This window comes from Euprymna scolopes, chromosome 1 (genome assembly GCF_053919585.1).
Source record: "Euprymna scolopes isolate OS-2025 chromosome 1, ASM5391958v1, whole genome shotgun sequence".
Lineage (NCBI taxonomy): Eukaryota > Metazoa > Mollusca > Cephalopoda > Sepiida > Sepiolidae > Euprymna > Euprymna scolopes.
In genome coordinates this window covers 13,046,381-13,069,062 of record NC_136482.1, presented here as the reverse complement: position 1 = coordinate 13,069,062, position 22,682 = coordinate 13,046,381, and the positions used below count along the sequence as shown (strand labels likewise).

Below are 22,682 nucleotides of genomic sequence, written 5' to 3'. Positions count from 1 at the left end.
TGGCTGGAAAGCTATCAGGATCTCATCAGAGATGCTCCATGGGGAAATATCTTTTCTCTTCCTGTTGAACAGTGTACAAATGAGACCACTGAATGGTCAAAATTGCTATTGAAGCGCATGTTCCCATGCGGAAATTCTATAGCAAGCCCCACTCTCCCCAATAATTTACTTCTAATTGTGCAGCTGCCATTGCTCAAAGGCAGCGTGCATACCACAGATTTAACCAACATAAGTCCAGTTCTAACAGTCAAAAGTTTATAGAATCTAGAAGTAATTGTAAGATAGAAATCGCGACAGCTAAGAGAGAGTATACCAAAATCACCAGAAAAAGTATCGAAGCACAGAAATTAGGAACCTGTGATTTTTGGAAAACCTGCAACAATGTAGTAAATAATGGGCAATCAACAATCCCCCCACTACCAACAATCATGAGGTTGTTTGCACAGCAACTGTGAAGGCTAATATGCTTGCTAGTTTGTTTTCCTCCAACTCCACATTGGATCCATCAAACCACTTCTTCCCTGACTTTCCTTTGTGGACAAATGCCACACGAGATGATCTGAAAAATCACCCCTTATCAGGTGCATGATATCGTAAAAACCTTGACACCTCAAAAGCATGTGGACCCGCTCTCATCCCAGTTGTGCTATTAAAAAAATGGACCTTTATTATTCCTGATATTCATAAATGACCTCCCTAGTAAAATAGTCTCTGAGATGGGTATATTTGCTGATGACACCATACTATACAACAGGCACGAGGGGAAAACAAATGAACACATATCTAAAGAAATGGCAGAAACACTAGAGGAAGACCTCCAATCATTAGTGGAATGGGGACAAAAATTGATGGTCACATTCAATGCTGTCAAGACTAAGCTTGTTTCCTTCAATAATTACAAGAAACCTTCTCAACCACCAATAGCAATGGCTAAAGATACATTACCTTCCTTCAAACTCCTAAGATTAATGTTCACAGGGAACATAGGTTGGAGCAGATACATTGAGAGCATTGCCAAGGCTGCTGTGAGAAAGGTGGGCTCTCTTTACCGTGCTAGAAAGCTACTTACGCCTGAAAGTATCCTGTAACTATAATGCCACCTTTCGCCCATGTATGGAGTATTGTCATATTTGGGCTGGTGCATCTGCTAGTAGTCTCTCACTCCTGGACAGGGTTCAAGAGTCGCTAACCTGATAGGTCCTGAACTGTCATCTAAGCTTCAACCTCTGTCTCATTGAAATGTTGCGTCCTTCTGCCTGTTCTACAAGTATTTTAGTGGTGAATGCTCTGAACTACGAGTACATGTACCCCCTCGATGTAAATACCCCTCGACAAGCAGCAAAATTCCACCCTACACAGTAGAAATCTCTAGATGTAAGAAAGCCTTCTACAATAGTTTCTTCCCTAGAACTACTAGACTCTGGAACTTCCTTCCTGGCTTCTGCTTTCCCAACTGTACTGACATGCAGAAGTTCAAGTGTAATGTGAAAAGACATCTTGCTGCTCAACTCCTTACAAGTATCCCTGCAATTTATGTCCCTGATAGTAGCCCCATACATCAGTGACAACTGTGCCTTGTTTGGGGTGGAAATGGAATTATATATATATAAGTTGAATTTCCTTTTTAATTGTAAAAAAGGATTTTTAATATGAATATCAATGCACGCGCACCCCCCCGCGCAAACACACACACACAAAAGCAAATTTATAGGAGTATAGATGAATTTATAGGAGTATAGATGAATTTATAGGAGTATAGATGAATTTATAGGAGTATAGATGAATTTATAGGAGTATAGATGAATTTATAGGAGTATAGATGAATTTATAGGAGTATAGATGAATTTATAGGAGTATAGATGAATTTATAGGAGTATAGATGAATTTATAGGAGTATAGATGAATTTATAGGAGTATAGATGAATTTATAGGAGTAAAGATAAAGAACATTTGTGTGTTCCACTAAAAGTAAATACTTTTTCACCATTGCCTTAGACAAAATATAGGCATATCTTTTTTTTTTTTTTTTATCTATCATTTGGGGGTCATCAAGAACAATTAGTAAGGAAGTTAACATTTAGAGTGATCCCTCTCCCCCCAATTACCAGAAAAAGCGAGTCAGAAGTGATGGGGGACGGGATAAAACTAGAGGTTTTGAAAGAAAGATGTTGAATTTTTTTACTTTCTTCTGTTATCTATGCATCTAACAATGCTAGCATACATGTGAAAAAGAAAAAAGGAAAACCAAATTAAACAGAAATAAATATTCAGATTTCATTCTGCTGAAGACATTCGTTGATCCAAACAGAACCGGTAAAGCTCTCGTATTTTGAGGATTTATTCCTGTGTTTTAATTTGGTTTTCCTTTTGTCTCTCTTTTTTTTCACACATCCTGTCTCCACAGAATTTCGTTTTGATATATTGTATGTTTTATCGTCGGTGCGAGCGTGTGTGTGTACACAACTTTAATAAACCTGTTTAGCAACAAAATCCAACCCGTTCACTGTAAAGGTTCTTAGATGCCAAAAGTCTTCTACTCTAATAGCTTCTTTCCTCGGGTTGCTAGACGTTGGAATTCTCTCCCAGTTACCCGTTTCTCTGACTGTGCTGACTGATATGCAGAAATTTAAATGTAATCTAAACCAACATCTTGCTCATTTCCTCTAAAAAATGATCACAAATGGTAGCATCTTACGTCCAAGTGGCAATATAACTTGTTTGAATCTTTCTCTCTCTGCCATATATATATATATATATATATATATATATATATATATATATATATTTGGGGGTTTTGTGTATTGATATTCATATTAAAAACCGTTTTTCTGTTTAAAAAGAAAATACAACTTTGTTATATATGGGTCGTAGACTTGTATTCATCTGCAAAAGATCTAGCTAATTTGCATATTCTTTTAAACATTCATTTTAATTAGTTCCCTATTAGTTTGTTTCGTTTTTCTTATGAGATGATCATCTTTAGTTAACTATTACGTGTAATTATATTCATGCAGATATTCTACATGATTTATACTTGTATAATATTTGCGTAAAAACGTTATAGTAAACACAAAACTCTTTATATTTATGCATGCATATATATATATATATATATATATATATATATGTGTATGTATGTATGTATATATATATATATGTGTGTGTATATATATATATATATGTATATATATATGTAAGGAAAATATATATGGCAATTAAGCTACATAGAATATTCTGCGTTTCATCCACACTAGGATTCGTTAGGCTTATGCGAAGAGTTGGTATAGTCTCGCGTTTTTATATTCATATTCTATTGAATTTTTAGTTAGCCAATCAGCTTCCTAGTTTCCACCACTCCCTTCCTAATCAGCTCATTGACAGGCACTTACAGAACAAAGGCCCAGTTGACCTTATGTTGAACCATTCCTTTGTGTATGCTCTTTTAGCAGGGAGTGTAGATATCTAGTGAGTTGACCTATTTTAAACCTATATGTAGTTAAATGTGTGTGTGTGTGTGATTTTTTTTTTTTTTTTTTTTTTTTAGTATTATGTTAGTTTATATATATATATATATATATATACACACATATATATATATACACACGATAATTTATGTATGTTTATTTATTTTCTATTATTGTTAATTTAAAAATTATTTTGTATTGCTATCCTAGAGTAAAGTTGATCCTGTGAACATAATTGTTCACTATTTCTCTCCTAGAGTTTAATAGATGTTGGGGCTCTTATAAGTAAAGTATATAAATCTCACCTATCTGTTTAAATGTATGTATCTATTCATGTATGTATGTCTACCTAAAACTTTCGACAGAGACGACGGATTTTCACGAGATTGGTATCATATTGAAGCTCGACGTCTCTGACGACAAATATAAAAAAAAATGGCCAGAAACATTTTCTTCACCCTTAACTGGGCAGTTTTCTACAAGGAGTCGATTTTTTGCAAGCCATTTTTGCAAGTAATCGTATTGGTTGGATTGAGTTTGCCTAATTTTAACGTTCCAAACTTTCGGCCGCGTCATGGAGTAGGGGTAAGGCATCAGATTTTCTTTCACTTTCTTTTTCATCCTTCGCGTCATGGGTTCAAGCTTACTACCACTTTCTTTTCTTTTCTTTCTTTTTTTTCTCAATACAAGCCTCCAAACACCCTGGCAACGCCGGACACCCAGGCTAATATAATAAATACGAAATCTGCATTAATCAAAATGTCATATTTAAGCATATTTTACGACCAGGCAATGCTGGGCGTCCTGCTAGTGTAATATATATATATATATATATATATACACACACACACTAGCTATTCAGCCCGGCTTTGCTCGGACCCTATGTACTGTTCATAACTTTATGTGCATATGTATATATTAAAGTCTGCATATGTACCGTAATGCCTTTCTATATAATAAGCTTCCTTAACTACAATAGAGAAAAGTTGGTAGACAGCAGAGGTCAGTTTTTTTAACTTTAACCCCAATTTTGATCCCCCCCTTAGCATTTATTTTGGGCTCAAATCAAATTAAAATGTTTGACCCATGTCCAAGTAACCTACATCTAAAATTTTAAGTGTTTAGACCCAAAATTGGCGAAGGAATTTGGTAGAGTCTGCAAAGGTCAACTCTTTCAACTCTGACCTCTTGCCAGCCAAATTTCCGCCTAAAAGCTGATTAAAAAGCTTGCCTTATGTCTGAATGCACTTTATGTAAAATTTCAAACGTTTAGACCCAAAATTGGCTGAATAGTTTGCTAGAGATCGCAATGGTCAAATCTTTTAAACTTTGAGCTCTTGACAGCCTACCTCTTCGGCCAAAAACCGATTAAAAAGCTTGCCCTATGTCTGAATACACTTTTTGTAAAATTTCAAGTGTTTAGACCAAAAATTGGCTGAGTAATTTGGCAGAGATCAAATTTTTAAAGTTTTGACCCCAATTATGACCCCTTAGCATTTATTGCTTTGGGTTCAAATCAAATTATAAAGTTAGATCCATGTCCACGTAACCTATGTGTAAAATTTCAAGTGATCAGACCCAAAATTGCCAGAGGAGTTTGGTAGAGTTCTCAAAGGTCAAAACGTTGAACTTTGACCTCTTAACAAAATTTCTACCCGAAACCCGATTAAAAAGATTTTCCCGAATCTCAAACCCCACCCCGTATGTCAAATTTCAAGACTGTAGACCGAAAATTGACAGTTATTTGGTAGGGAAATGTACACACAGACATCACTTATATATATATATATATATATATATATATATATATATATATATATATATATATATATATATATATATATATATATATAGAGAGAGAGAGAGAGACTGACAAAAATCATATCGGTATTGTTTTTGATTCAATACAAACAATTAGTTTTGAACTTTGTCCAGCAGAAAATAGAAACCAACTTTTTTTCAAATTGCACTAATTTGGTTGGAGATAATAACGCGGTTGTTTGGTGTTTCATCTTATCTATGTTATGTTGAGAAATCGCCAATTGGAATTAAATAAAATTGGCTGCAAACTTGTCGCGATCTACTTGAATAAAGTTTTTTTTTTTTTTTTTTTTTTTTTTTTTTTTTTCAAAACATAAATTAAAAAATTTGATTCAATCCAGATTTGTTTGTGTATTTCATACAATTAACACGTCTTCCTGTCTACCTATTTATCTGCTACAAATTCATAAACTACTCGTTTAATTACAATGCAGATAAATGGTAAAACTTGCGTTAACTCTGAAAATAACTAAATGAACTTTATTGACTTTTTTTTTATGGAAATCTAGTTGAGCGTTTCCTTTCAAGAATATCGCAGTTTTCTCAAATGGTTAAAATATTTCCTGAAAAACAAAAATAGGTTTAAGGCTTCTAAAATTTGTACTAGAATTATCCACATGGTGATGTGGATAGAGTACTTGGTAAAATCTAGTTGTAAAAGTTACACCTCTGGAGATTGAAGGTTCAATCCTCAGTGCGGGTGAATAAAAAATACAATTGTGAATTACTTAGGACTTGTACCCAGTCATGACTGATGGAACAAAAGCATGTCCTCCCATTTGAAATTCCGGGCAAATTCCAGAGTTTGATACACCTGAAGGTGAAAGGTCAAATTACATCAACCGAAACATTGTGCAAATAACACTTGAGATGAAAACAGTAGTCCAGAAAATCTCTATAATACGAAAACTGAAGGTTTTGTCATAGCTTTTCACTTGAACTAATACAGATTGCTGACCGACTGTATCACATACTTGATACTAACAGACATTTCGTAAACCGTCATGATCTTTTCTTTACAATTTGCCCTGGCCAGTCTTCATCTACCGTCTGACTCGTGTCTCCATCAAAATCAAATCTAAGTTTCCCATCAGTGTACCGATTCTCAAAGACCAATCCAAATAGAAGATACTATGCAATAAGTAAATACGAATTATGTTCTGAGAGACTATACGGCAAGACCAAGATGGAATGCTGGTTGGATTGTGTTTGTCAGCATCATCTGAAAGAGGATGATACCCTTGTGCTATATTCTCTGCATGTGTGGAATTAGATATTTTTTGTCTTCTGGCACAGGAGAGTGCATTTTCTCATTGCTCAGTGTTCAGGGAGGAGAACATATATGACCACTGAATTCCTGAGCTAACACTTCTAATCAAACATCAACTTATTTTATGATCCTTTATTAAAGTTTCCTATTTGAGGAGGATTGAGTCTGCCTTTTGCAATTAAGTTATGCAAATTGTGATTAAGTACCTTTAAAAATTGGTACAAATCTGATTTTTGTGCAGCTTATAATGTCCGGTGGCAGACAAAAAGACTGTTTCTATTTATATGCTAGTGATCTCGTGAAGTAACAAAATTTTTTGTCATCTAATATGCAAATAAGATGCTGTCGGTTCGTATTAATAGTGAGCTTTGATAAGTGTATCCAATTTAATCTTGGAAATTGCTAGTTGAAAGTACAGAATAGTTAGCAATCTGTTTGGGGGAAAATGCAAAATAGTTAACAATTAGTTATTTTACTAATTTTATTTCCACACAAATTTTCAATATAGCAGTATTTAAAAAGCAGATAAAAAATTAGCAAGACTACCTGGAATCACTCGGTATCCTAATTTTCAAAGAATATATAGATTACAGAAAAGTTGAAAAACATTTCAACTTACAATATTAAACATTTATTAAGTTGATTTTAAGGATAAAATCAGTAATAGTCGATGCAAACATTTGAAATATACATTTTGAAAATTGTGATTAAATTTATTCATGGTTTTATGGGTGACAGTGGAAGGACTTCAACGTGAGACTAAAATCTCTTCCCTAATCCTCTGTTTATGACAATAAAATATTGATCAGGATTAAATATTAAAAATGATCATAATTTAAATGTCTTATGTCAAAATTCCAGGCTCGTTAATCTCTAGAGTTAGACATGTTTATATATACATAATTCACCCTAATTAGCTGATAATTATGAACTTTGAAACGCAATTTCTAGATGTAAATGTAGGCTAAAATTACTTTAGTTTTATTTATTGAAAGTAATAAAAAAAAAATCGAATACCTACAATGTTTGTGAAATCGTAATAATAAACATTAGGCATTAATTAATAAATATTCAGCAAATTTTAGTTTCTTAGAGTATTTTAAAAGGTTTTTAGGGAACATGATATGGGTATTCTAGTTTTCTATATCGGAAGGTTTATAAATTTGTATTTTGGTTGTCCCAAAATGGTTCAAGCATTTTTAATATCATAAATCTTTCCTGGTATTGCACATCATGAAGATTGGACCTTCAACCTCCAGAAGGCAGTCATTTAGAACTGATTACTGTGTATTATCGATATTCTCTTCGGTTTGTCTGTCCATTTCACATTATCCCGGAAACTACTGAACTGATCTGGCTAAAATTTTGCATGGATCTTTATAAGATGCAATGAACTAAGTATTCGATGCATCGTTAGGATTAGTATTTAATGCAAAAATGAGTGTAAATTTAATCATAGTTAACCATTTGGCATAAAACACTCATTCTAAGTCAATAGTCTATAAATTTTGCCCGTTTTTAACGGGTAAAAAGTGTATATATATATATATATATATATATATATATATATATATATATATATGTGTGTGTGTGTAAAATTTTGAACTTTCAAAAACTCACGTTTTTTTTTTATAACCTTCGTTTATTTCCTGGATTTTTCCATTACAGCTGTTTCATTGATGAGTAGGCAATTTTACGATTTGTTTCCATAAAAATATCCTGTCCTCATCAACTTCTTCAGATGTTTATTCATTAGAGTTTTACAACAAAAGGTATATTTTTAACATGCTGAACATCGTATAGAAAGTTTTAGATAAGACATTGGTACTGTCGGTTTCAAACCCGATAATTAGGGACCTTTTAGATACCCATATCAAGTTCTCTTCAGCCAATACTCATCACCATCATCATCAGATGAGTATTGGCTGAAGAGAGCTTGATATGGATATCTTAAACGGTCCTTAATTATAGGGTTTCTGAAACCGACGGTACCAATAACTTATCTCATAAAACTTCCTGTAAACAAAATATAAATGATACTTCTATTTTCAGATTTTTCTTATAATTGAGCACTTTGCTGGATTTCTTTAAAAAAAAAAACATATATATATATATATATATATATATATATATATATGGTAAAACCCCGAGATACGGCAATAAAAATTTGTAAGAAAGTACTGTACAGTATATAATACACATGTATATAATCAAAAAACAAATCCCACTGTGAGATGGGGCAAATACCGTAACCAGGGGATGAAAAAACAGTATTCCGATCGTAACCTGAGAAAACCGTATCCTAGGGCTCTATATGTATATTGTATATGCAAATGATACTTAGGATTAAAACGGATGTCTGAATAATCAAAACCATCAATTCCCCATCTCTATTTCGAAATATAGGCAGGTCAAAGTCTTAAGTAATTCGCAGTTGTATTCTTAGTATCACCTGCACTGATTGAACCTTCAACCTACAAGTGTCGCATAAAACTAAATTTTACCAAGTACTTATTTTTTATGCTACAGGTCCTTGCAGGCAATTCTAGTATAAATTTGGGAACCATGAACCTATTCTTGCTTTTAGTTGTACTATATATATATATATATATATATATATATATATATATATATATATATACATATATATACTAGCATTTCAGCCTGGCGTTGCCCGGGTGTTTGGAGATGTATGCTGAGCAAAAAAAGCGGTCAATTTTTTTAACTTTGACTCCTTAACATTTATTGTTAACTTAAGTTAGATCCATGTCCAAGGAACCTATATCTAAAATTTCAAGTGTTCAGACCCAAAATTGTCGGAGGAGTTTGGTAGAGTTGTCAAATGTCAAATTGTTGAACTTTGGCTCCTTAACAGCCAAATTTCAGGTCGAAAACCGATCACAAAAATTTTCCCACATCTCGGTATCCTGTATATCAAATTTCGGATCTGTAGACTTAAAATTGAGTTATTGTGTAGGGAAATGTAAACAGACAAGTTCACTATATATATAAAGGGGGTTAGAACAGTAGTCTAAAGAGCAGAGTGTATTTTAATGTGATAGTAAAATTACTAAAGCTCGATAGGCAAATATCCTAGAGCTACTTTAATATTTAGTAATGTGATTGATAATTTAAAATTCAAATTAAAATTAAAAATCTGTTTGATAAGAAAGAACAACAACAAAGTCAATTCGTACGATCGTTTCGGAAACGATGTTTTTATTGTGATAGATATTAAGCCACGGACAATAATTTTGACATAGTTTTTTTTTTTTTTTTTTTTTTTTTTTTTTTTACAACAAAGTCTCATCAGCAAAAGTATTGGGTGTTTTTTTTTTTTATATGTAAAAGACACCATAAATAAACCTAGCAAATTTTAAGTAAGGCAGATGTATCTTTTAATTGTTCGCCTTTTGAAAACCGTAATTATCGTCAAAGCATTCATTTGGATGTTGATTGGTAGTACATATATATATATATATATATATATATATATATATATATATATATCGTGATCTATAGTAATTATATAATTATTCAATGTGCCGATAACACTGAAGATGAGAACAGATGTTCGAATAAAAAAAAATACTTCCGAAATATAAATGCTCATATTATATTCCTTTTTGAAGAAACAATTTGAGATCTAAGCAATTGTCATAAAAATTGTGTAACATAAATAAATAAATAAATAAAATAATAAAATAAGAGTTGACTAATAATAGCCAGCCCAACTTGTTTCGGCTGATTAGCTCCGTACAAAATAGTGCGTGTGGCAGATTATGTTTGATAACGGTCTTTATCTCAAGTGCACCCTCCCAGCAATCCCATTATTCGGACATGAATACACATGCCTGTACCTCATATCAGACAACATAACTCTTCTCTATTAATCAATTGTTATGTGAATGGCTAAGTGGTATATTTAAGTTTGCAACATTTTAATGGTTGCATTATTCCTCTCATCTGCGATACCATCTTAACTCATCATGCTGATTCCAATGTTGGACTCGGCCTGTTTACTTTCAGGTAAATGCGGTATTTCTTTTTCATCGTTCAACGTTTCATTTGACATCTTTGAATGAGGTTACGATATTCGGACTACTGTCCCCACCAACACCTATTTCTTCCCTATGAAGATTTCAGTAAAGCACAAGAGAGTAGTTAAATCGGTAAAATGCAAAATATAATTTCAAAATTAAAAAGAAAAAAATGTTTTTACGTTTCCTTTCCTTTACACAAATCGCTGTAACTTCCAGTATTTTTTGTATGTTAAAATATGTTCTTGTTGTTCTGGGATCGAGTTATGTTTGAAAAAAAAGAAAAATCTGTTTTAATTTGTACTAGCTATCGTCCGGCTTTGTCTGGGCACAAAATACGCTTACATATATTTTAATTTGTCCAGATTTCGTATATATTATTATAGTCGTGATTTCAAAAGAAAAAAAAAAAAGTATTTGGGTGCCAGCAGTTAGAATCGAAATCAAAACCAGCATTAAAAGCTGGTGACGTTAAAACTTTATTAACGTGAGACGGACGCATATGAACTGATTAAAAATTAACTAAGATGACTGTACAAAATTTATTTTTTCAATTTTGACTCTTTAAGACTATTTTAACCGACTGAAGACCTATAAAAGAATGGTCTGTCAAAAATCCAATCATTTGAGGCCCCTAGCGCTGCTGCTCTGCAACTTTTAGCTTCGGAGATGGAGTTTGAAAATATAAAGATAGACATATAGCCTTTTATATATTAGATTATTTGGACTACTGCTCTCATCTTTGATGTTATCCTATCAACGTTTTAGCCGATGTAACTTTTGGTTTTCTTAAGATGTATCTTGTCGAACTCTGAAATCTGTACGGAACTTTCATTCCCTCAGTCAAACAATACAAATTATCAATCCTCATCTAAAAAATAAGAAACATAATTGTTTTAAATAAGATATTAGTCCCATCTAGGAATACACGATTTCATAAAGTTATTTAAAATTTAGAAAAAAATATTTTATATAATACTAGTAGGGGTGCCCGGCGTTGCCCGGTCGTAAAGTATGTTTAAATACGATATTTTAATTTATCCAGATTTAGAATATATTATAATAGGTAATTATCTATTTCATGATATTGTACCCAATATATAGTTGTGATTTCAAAAGTCAAAAAGAAAATGTGACTTGGAACCAGCCAGAAAAGAAACCGAAAAAAAAAAAAAAAAAATGGAAACACAGACAGATATAGTGATTTTTATAAATGTTATTTTTTATGAATGAATAAAATCATCAAAAAAAAATTTTTTCTGAAACGTCTTTTCAAAGATTTTTTTGTTCTTATTATCCACAAGTTCTAATTAACTGAACATCTCCCTCATAGCTACTTATTATGCACCTAAAGAAGGCCGAAGGTTACATTGGCTGAAATGTTATGAAAATAACTGATAGCATAAGTAGTCTTAAGAGATGAGGAGTTAAGTTTATTTAAAGTGATTCCCCTACAAAAACACTTATACATATTCAGTTTAACGTCCGTTTTACTTGCATTAGACGGTTTTTAGAAATTGACTTCCAAGTGCTAATGTATTAGAGTGGTACCAGTTTGAAAGATGAATTTGGGACGCTAAACCTACAAAATCGAAAAAAAAAAAATGGTCTCAAATCCACCGTCTGCATTTGCTTTCATACACATTAATAATTGTAATTATTTTAATTTGAAGTTATTAAAATTCAACCAGAATGGAAAAACAAAATTATCTAACTCCTTAAGATTAAACTTTGAAGGTGATTATATTAAAATAAAAGACCGTGGATTTTAAACAATTTAATTAAGTAAACTGCCATTTACATTCGACTAGATTAATCTTTTAACAATCTGTGCATTGTAGTTCATTAATATTATTTCAAACTAGAATTTTTGCCTGTGAAAAACGGAAAGTTATTGCCCGTTGACTAAAGAATGAGTGCTTTATGCTAATTTAATGGTTTAATATAGTTAAATTTGGGCTAATATTTTTTTTATGAACTATTAATCCCTAACTGTGCATCAAATATCATGATACTTAGTTCAGTGCACTTTATCAACGAAGGTTCATACATAATCTAAACCAGATCGGCTCAGTAGTTTGAGAATTTTTCTAGAGTAAATGTGATACTGTGTGGTACTAATCTCTATTAATCACTATCTGTATATTGAACAAATACCATAGTACTTCGTTCACTGCACCTTATTACTCCAAAAATAAGATGAGAAAAACTTCAAGTTTAACCATTATGTCAACACTTTCTCAGTGTAACAACACTTCTCATTTTATTAAAAATATTTCGTCTATATATATATATATATATATATATATATATATGTGTGTGTGTGTGTATCTGTCTTGGAAAAAATTTTTTACCAATATTTTTTTTATACATTAAATTCGGTTATGTTCATCTATAATATAAATCTCACCTGTCTAAGTGTATGTATGTTTGTATGCCTGCCTAAAACTTTTTGCAGAGGAGATAGATTTTTATGAGACGGGTATCATTTTGAAACCCAATGTCTTGGAAGACAAATATTGAAAAATTGGCCAAAAACATTAATTCTCTTACCCTAAACTGGGCAGTTTTATACAAGGAGGGATCGACTTTTTGCGAACTATTTTTGCAAGTCATCGTATCGCTTAGCTTGACTTTGCCTAATTTTAACTTCTGGTAGCATCATGGAGTAGCGGTAAGTCGTCGGATTTTCTTTCACTTTCTTTTCCGCCTTCGCGTCACGGGTTCGAGCCTGCCTGCCTACTACCACTTTCTTTTTCTCAACACAAACCTCCAAACACCTGGGCAACGCTGGGCATCCAGGCTAGTATAGCAATAAAATCAAATTCAATATTAAGCTTTATGATTATCGGTTTTCATAATTAAGCATGCGAATAATATTTTTTGCAAAAATCAAGACAACAAAATATAAAATAAGAACATCATACAGTGTATTTTTTTTTTTTTTTTTTTCATAACCATTTGGACATTTTTAAACATTATTAAAAATATTCCAAAAATACCTACTCCCCAGACGCTAAAATACATTTGTCTTATATATATATATGAGTATATTCCTAATCTCTATTTTAAGGGAACAAGTAGTTTGAACTCACCTCGTTTATCTTCATTTTATTTTACTTTATTTTTATTTTTTTCCGATTCCCTTCAAATTGAGTAAGTATTTTTTTTTCTTTTTTTTTTAGATGATATTTCTACAATTTTCTGTTTTTATATTCATTTAATCTTTTAATGATTTTTTTTTTCTATTTTTATAAATTTTCCTCTTATTTATTATTTATTGATACTGGTACATCTAGTATTTCCGAATTGAGATTGACATACTGTAACTTATTCTTGTAATTATTCTTTCGGACTATTGTTTTTATGAGTGTTTGTCTCAATGTTTTGGCCGATGTAACCTAACATTCAGGTGTATCTTGCCGAACTTGGGAAATTTTTCTCTCAAACTAGGGGTGGGGGGTAATTTTTCTCTCCAGCGGGGGGGGGGTAATTTTTCTCTCTAACTCGTGAATTTCGAGTGTAAACTTATTTAATCCACATGCTCTGCCATGACCAATTTTGAATTTTTTTTTTACAAATATTTTAATGGAATGAGCTCTGATGACCTCATTGTACTTATGCCCCCTCAATGTACATATCCCTGACAAACCCGCTTAGCAGCAAAATCATACCCCTTCAATCCAGAAAGCTTTCTACTCTAATAGTTTCTTCCCTCGAACAGATAGATTTTGGAATTCCCTCCCTGTTACCTGCTTCCCTGACTGTACTGATATGCAGAAGTTTAAATGTAACATAAACCAACATCTTAAGCTTTCTTAGACATGGGCCCAAATAATAGCTCCTTACAGGAGTGACCGTGAGTTAAAAAAAATAAAAATACCCAAATATCTCAGAATTTGACAAAATATGTCCCTAACAACATGCACACCAGTATTCAACAAGTCACTTGTCTAAGATTCCTCTGTTTGTTGCTTTATAATGTATGCCTTTTGTGTTAGCTATGCTTCACACCTCAGCTACCAACAGCTAAAATATTGGCATGGTCAATTAAGATGAAGAAAAGCTGACCCATTCGTTTGGGGTAGGGCAGTTAGTTGGAAAGAACGTCAGACAATTTGTTTTTCTCCACATGTATCAGGTTGTGTACACATGTCAACCTGTTTTACACTCTAATGTAGACGATTTTTTGTATTAAGTCATGGCCTCTATTCAGTCTTAAGAAACAATGGATACCCTTTGTGAGGTTGCTTGCACATGTAATCTCCATATATAATATTTTGATTGCAGAAATTCCCCTCTGAACTGTAGGTTTGCAATAACAGATACCACGTACAAATTCAATACATTTACCCTGACAACCACTATCTTATGTAGCTTACGACCACCATTTCTGCCACATTTACTTGTGATAATAAAATGCTACATTACATCCAATGAGTAACACCATCACAATCACCACATTAACAGAGGAAGAAGTTCCTAGTTTTTTCTTAATATTTAGTGCTCCCACCACTACGAGTTTAGACTGGGTCAAATTCTATATTTTCCTATGATATTGTGCTTGCACTGCTATTAACTGGTTATTATATACACACATATGACATAATCTTTCCATTTCCCGATTCAAAAATAATAAATTCTCCCTTCTCAAATTCTACCCATTTTGATTGGTTGATACCTGACTATTTGCATATTCTGGAATCCACTTCTACAATAAATAAATGAATGCTCCAGAAGTGATACAATATGGTGTCGCTCTCTACAGAAGAAAATCATGCTAAAAAAAACTAATAAAATTAATCATATTAACTGATTGACGTCGTTAAAAAAAAACAACAACAAAATTAAACATTAACTAATTGTCATCGCAATCTACAGATTACAATCACCATGCTGAAAAACAAAAACAAACAAAATTAAACATATTAACCGATTAGCATCACTCTATACAGAAGACAATAATTTTGTCTTTTCTTTCTTTTTTTTTTCTTTTTTGTGTGTGGGTAAATTTTTACATTGGTCCCACCTTTACAATTTTCTTTAACAGGACTACTTTTATAGATTTTCGACTATGCTGAGTACGAAAATTTCATTTAAATTTGGTAGATGAGTACTTTTTGATGCTTGGGGGTGTCTATTCCGAAAGCTCTTAACATGGGGAGGTTGGGGGGGTCTATTCTGAAAACCGTTCTTTACATGAGCAAATTGGGACTTGGCCACCAACAATAGTACTTTAATTTTTTAGGGGGGGGAGGTCTGCGTCAACCGGGCAATGCCAGTTAGTGGGTTCTGCTAGTTGTGAAATAAGGGTTGTTCAATTCCAAACCATATATCTTCTGGTTCATCACCCCTTGATTCCAGTGGCAAGAAGATATTCAAGACAACGTGTACAATGCCGAGACAAGTAGAGATCATATATAGCACCTGATATTCCCAAATGGTCACTTATTCTGGTGCTGACCAGGCTCAATATTGCTTAACTTTGATAATCTTATGAGAATCGGTTAGGGTCAGTGTGATTATGCTGCATGTTAAGTTGTTATGCAAGTGAATACACTTGTACAATATTTTTTTACCAAGATCAATTGCACATGTTCTAGCTAGCGATACTTACATTTGTTTGTTATCTAATCTTGTCTGCCCCAGTGTCAACTTTCTTTATACCTTGCTGTAATCATTCTTAATAACCAGCGTCTCTCAAACATATTTACTTTTCTCTGGAAAACATCTCTTTTTCTCTGCTTACTTTCATAGTAAAATTATTCAGAATGTTTAACATCTATATTGATAATATCAATGCGGACTAGTATGACATGATCATGTTTGACACACCGGTTCTCGTCAGATCACCGAAGTTAAGCAACAATGAGCCTGGACAGTACCAGATCAGTGACCATTTGGGACTCCCAGGTGCTGTATGTGCTCTCCGCTTATCTCGGCATTGTTTCCAGTCCTCCTGGACTTCTCCTTGCCATTAAACACAAACAGTGCCAATTCAGGAGAGATATGGTTGGGGAGTGCGCAACCCTTGCCTCACAATTACACACACAGCTGCTCCTACAGGGGGTATCCTTTGTCTTTTGAGACTGAACGGAAGCATCGGGGTTGAACTCTTTTCCTGCTGATTGTTTTCCTCCGGTCTTTCTCTAATATCCTTTTACTGTTATTCCTTTTCTAGCTAATCTCTTTAGATAATTTTAATTGTGAAGGGCATTCAATAGTATCGCACATATGTAACATAGCTTTTTAAAAAAGATTTATAGGTGGCATTTGCTTTTCACTTTTATGCACTTTTCACATACATGGGTTCCAGACCTACCCTTTTATCAATTGACAAACACTGCATGCCTTTATTTACCAATCGCTGCATGATTCGCTTTCATTTTTGATTCGTCAGTGTCACTTCAGTGCAGCTAGCTGGAATAAATTTTCTTTGCACAGAAATCAATATGAAACGTTCGTTTAAAATGCTATTTTTGGAGAGAAATAGTTCATGAGATTGATTTCTAATTAAGTAATTAACACAAATGGGTGGATCACAAACAAACATCTTAGGGTGGGCAGATTTTCACCTTTTGACGATTTTAGCTTTTTTTTAGGTATTACATCTTTATCAACGATCTATCTGGCCTGCGTTCTATATTAGCACTGATCTGAAACCTCCATTTCTCTGCTAACCTCAATGTTTGTGGTGTCATGCCGGCTCAGGTTTTTGTTTTTCTTTACTTTCCTTTCTGATTCTTTTGTGGAAATTCGTTTATTTTTCAAACTTCATGTCATTTCGATCTGTACTTAGTTCTACCATTGTCAAAATTGAGACTAGTGGATGTACTCGCTTATTTCTTTGGAGTTGTAAGTCTTTTTAGTTTTAGAAGAGAAGATATGTTGTTCCAAACAAAATGGCAGTATTAATCCAGAGAAGCTTTAAATTGTAGAAGTTTGCAGATGAAGACAAAAATAGTTTCCAGTAGGTAGCCAATCTCAAGAAGTCTTGAGATGAAAAGCAGTTTCTTCCCGTGTGGAGATGAAAAGTTATGTATAGGAATTTTTAAGAGATTCAGTATATTTTATGGGGTGATTCCAGTTTCTGATTGGTTGGTAGCAGAGCATAGTTCCATCAGATTAATCGGTTCTTATCACCCATATTTATAAATAGAACCTTCCAATTTTTTTGTGATCCTACCTTCATTACAGCAAAAATATTGCAACAAATTCTCAAACTTTGTGTCATTTCTTTTTGTACTTAGTTTGACCTTTAAGATTAACACTAGCTGATATACTAACTAAGATAGGGCCCTGGAGGGTTTTATGCATGTTTTAAGTCATGACTATTCAAGTCTTTATTTCATTGCTGTCTAATATGCTCTAAATGTTCATCTCTGCATTCCAAATGCATTTCAGTACGACTGATTTTTACTGTAATGGCAATCTTTACTTCAGGAAGAGTATGCAGATTGTTTGTTTGAAATAAGCTCACAAACAGGCATCTAGAGGTGGGGGGGGGGTTGCTAAGGTCCGGGTAGTGTGAATCCCATACGATATATCCCTTATCACCAAAGTGTTACGTATCAATAAAAAGACTGTTAGATATTTGACAGAAACTTGATGAACAAGTCTGGAATAAACTTGTATTTATTTGTACCAAATACAGGTGGATTGCAGAAAGGACCGTTTTATCAATGATTTCATGGGTATCATTTGTGTGTGGAGAGGAGGGGGTCACCATGGTTGGAGTTATCATATATTTTTACATTTTTCTAAACTGCATTTATAAAAATTTTCATATTTCTGTTCTTGTCAGAATTCCTTCTATATTAAGATAAAAATAAAGAAAAATCTGTATGATATGATGAAACGAAAATATATTCCAAATATTAAATAAATTGATCAAGTTGTTTTACTTTTAAATAAGAAATAAAATTAAACTTTGACTAACCAAAGTGCAGCCATGTAGTCCGCCATTTTGAAAAGAATCTGGAAAAAAATAGGGGAAATTACTTGATAATTCAAAGTTGTGGGATTTGTTGTAATGCTTACGAATTCCCATTAATCGGTTCAAAATGATTATAAAAATAAAACTACTTGATCAATGTATGTAATTTTTGGAATATGATAATTTTGTTTCATTATGGCTTTATTCTTGTTTTGTATATAAGGGGAATTCTGGACAAGAACCATTTATTTGTTTCTTTCTTCAACTAAATCTTTTATTTTTTGCTTTTCCTTCAGATTCTCCTGACATGAACACGCACATTCTGAATAGTCTTCCTATGCTGAATTCAGCCGTGTCACCAACACCTGTTTCTGGCTTAACAGCGGGAAACATCAGCCAGTTTTGTGCTATTTGTGGTGACCGAGCAACTGGCAAACATTATGGGGCTTCAAGTTGTGATGGTTGCAAAGGTTTTTTCAGGAGAAGTGTCCGAAAGAGTCATGTGTATACATGCCGTTTTAGCAGAAATTGTGTGGTGGACAAAGACAAAAGAAACCAATGCCGGTATTGTCGGCTCAAAAAATGTTTTCGAGCTGGAATGAAGAAAGAAGGTAAGTGCTTTTTTTTTTTTTTTTTTTCCCCTTCAATGTCACCCCAAAGTATTAGGAAATAATAAAAAAAAAAAGTAGAATGGATATAACAGAAAAAGAGAAAATAAGTTTATCAGCAAAACAAAGAAATGGGAAGTTGTTCACAAAGGAACACAAAAGAAAACTAAAATAGGTTTTTATATATATATATATATATATATATATATATATATATATATATATATATATATATATAAACCGCTGCAGACGAGACATGAAGCCACTTCATGGAAGGAGCTAAAAAAATAATTCAAGATCAAAAACTAGCCAACAATAAGTGACCCAGAAAACAGCAATTCTTCGCTCTTTCTCAGAAATATCGGTCCGAGAATATTAATCAAGGTGTGGCAATAACAGGAACATAAAATCGGTCAATATATTTCGGAGTTAATGGCATTGAGTTTTAGCTTATGGACACTTACAGTTTATAGACGATCTTGGGTTTTTAGTTGAAGAATTGTGAGTTTGACACAGTTAAAGGCAGGTCGTGGGTTGGACCTTATCGAGAGAGATTTAGGAGATCAAGATGACCTGACATCAAGTGATGAAGACGGTCTCAACAGAAAGATGTAGATGAAGACTTCAGCATTTAGAGACTTATTGAGTGCATTCTAAAAACTGGGCGCCCGTTTTATTTCTAGGTTGCTGTGTCTACAGATTGACAATTCATTTCATTTGAATTCTTGGATGTTATCACACACGTTTTGGCAAACGAAACCAATGACCGGCAGGTATATCTTGTTAAGCTCTCAGATTTCTATAGAATTTCAAACTAAACCTATTATTTAATCCACAAAAATAATTTGCTCTTAACCAAATAGAAGTCTCAAGTAATTCGTAATTGTATTATAAGTATTACATGCATTGCAAATGGCCTAATCTCCAGAAGACTGTCACTAAAATTTTTTATCTGTTGCATCATGGGTCCTTGCAGATAATTCTAGTATAAATTAAGAAGCCTTAAAACCTGTTCTTGTTTTAGGTGTATAGTCTTACTACATATAAAGAATGATTGAAGAAAATCCAATATTTTTCGACCATGATCTGGTCCCCTTAAATCAGATTTGAAACCGACGGTACCAATGTTTGTCTGACCTGTTAAATTTTAAAATATGTTCTTATATTGAATTCTTTATAATAGAGCACTTTGCTGGGTTTCTTTCCCACAAACGCCACACAGCGTGTATGTATACTTATTTTTACATAGTGATTTAGGTATCGCTACACATTCGTCAATGTGTTTCAGTCAATTAGTTATAACTAACTAGAAACATCAGACAATGTCTAGTTTTTAATGGATATTGAAAGTTCACAGAAGTTATTATCTGGAGAGCAATCACATATTACAAAAATAAATTGGCACGAACTCTGAAATATATTGACCAATCTCGTGTTCCTGTCACTGCCACACCTTGATTAACAAATAAAAAAATATAAATTAAGATAACTTCATTAAATTATTGAAAAAGAAAGCAAAACATGCAGTGTCTGCTAGAGAGAAAGGTAAGGAGAGGAATAAGAACGGAAAGGGAGTGGAGAAGTAGGAAAGGTGAAGGGGAAGCAGTAGGTGGAAGTTATAAGGGCAGGTAGGAGAGAGAATATAGGTCACTATAGACATATCACATACACAGGGAATGTTGCTTGGCTTTGAAGAAACAGGGGCAAGCGACCGTAATGAATTTATTTGCTTATTTATTAGTATAAATTTATTTTTGTTTGGCTGGGTTAGAGAAATACATTAAAATTAAGTTGTTTTTTTTATTTTATGAGTGAACAATAGTGATTTAAGATTCAAATAGCAGTAAGTTATGAATAGAAACGAAAATCTAGATCATATGTGAAGTATTAATATTCTTGACTATAATATAGTTTATGTAATATGGATATATATGGTAAGGATTAAGAAATTCATGATTAATAATTAAAGATTAGAATTTGAGAATTTAGAATTAAATTAGAATTTTTTATAAGTGCTTCGTTATATATATATATATATATTGGCTAATTAGGAAGGATGACGTGGAAACTAGAAAGCTGATTGGCTAACTAAAAACTCAATAGAAGGTGCATATATAAAAACGCGAGACAACCATAAAATCCTCACATAAGCCTGATGAATCCTAGCGTGGATGAAATGCGGAATATTCTGTGTAGCTTAATTGCCATATATATTTTATAACTTACTACCTAACTCTACCTATGTATTGAGCACTGTTGAAGTAAATACTTAAAGTTTACACATAAATTTATACTGTCGTATATTAATTCATGTGATTAAATGAAGTAATCAAATATATATTCCTCTACATAGGCATTGTTTAAATTTGAATAAAACCTGTAATTTTAGAAAGCCACTACAAAGCAAGATTAAAAAAGATTAAACATTCTTCTTGCACAAGTGTTCAAGTATATCTCCCTGTTATCAACCTGTTCTAAGTGGATAAATATATTAGCAGTAAGTGAAAAGGAAATTAGTCTTAGTCTGACGTAGAAGCACATTAAACAATCTTTAAACTGAAAACAAAAAAAACTGATTTATATGATCTAGGAATTTTCACATCGTTTCACGCTGTTTACATATTAGTGTCTCAATGTAAATATATTCATTCCACCACTGGAGGATAACAGTAAGATTTTTAGTTGAATAGAGGAACAGTACTATGAAAAGATTGAGAACTATGATTTATTTACAAAATCACTCTACAGGCACGTAATGTTATAGAGAATAGATGAAAAGATCAAAAGTGGCTAGGAATAGAAATTGATAACATAAGAAGGGATATAAAAATAAGGAAGTGACGTCATATGAAAAACACGGAATTTTGGTCGCAGCCTAGAATTTAATTTGTATGTTAATAACTCTAATATAAATGCCTTTCATGATTTTGAAACATTATTTTCTGTCAACCTTAAAAAGTAAAGAATAATAGCATTTATTCTTTGCGTGTCTTTGAAGTATGTGTGTTCGTACAATAGTTTCTCTAATTTTTTTTTTATACAGTCCGTTGCGTTATTGTTGTATACTGCAAAACCTTACAAGTTGCACTGGTTGTATCAGATCGTCCTCCTCTCCACATTCTGCAGACGGTTGGGTCAGTTTTATGATCCCATCTGGTCTTAGCAATTTTTGACCAATACATTCCTGTTCTCAGGTACTTGAGGTGTTTTCTACTAAAGCCAGAGTGCATCCAAACCAGGAAGGAGTACTTTGGAAGGGGAGATTCCCATGTCAATAGAGAGAAACATTCTCTATCTTTCTTGTTCATAGCTATAATCTGGTGCCTCATCGAAAAATAAAATGCTTATTTTTTTAACATTATAAATATCTTGGTGGTAGGTCAAAACAATTGTATGCTGCAAATAAAAAAACTTATTTTTGGTGAATTTGAGTGAATTTTGTTCCCTTACATTTAATTTTACTATTTTTATTATAGCTCTAATCAGTAATATTTAAAGGATGGGTCGGAACAAAAGAAGAGACAGATGGTTTGGTTAAATATT

General features: G+C 32.8%; 1 protein-coding gene across 3 annotated transcripts in view; it reads left to right on the top strand.

Annotated features, from left to right (window-relative positions):
* The window catches only part of LOC145279895 (hepatocyte nuclear factor 4-gamma-like), a 216,485-nt gene that overhangs the window by 173,075 nt on the left and 20,728 nt on the right, over nt 1-22,682 (top strand). For 2 of the 3 annotated variants that reach the window (XM_080131447.1, XM_080131529.1), the window contains one exon: nt 18,828-19,142. In XM_080131447.1, coding sequence (XP_079987573.1) covers nt 18,828-19,142 — 315 coding nt within the window. Of the gene's footprint in view, nt 1-10,402; nt 10,585-18,827; nt 19,143-22,682 lie in introns of those variants that run through there. The other variant, XM_080131594.1, reaches the window with a different exon arrangement.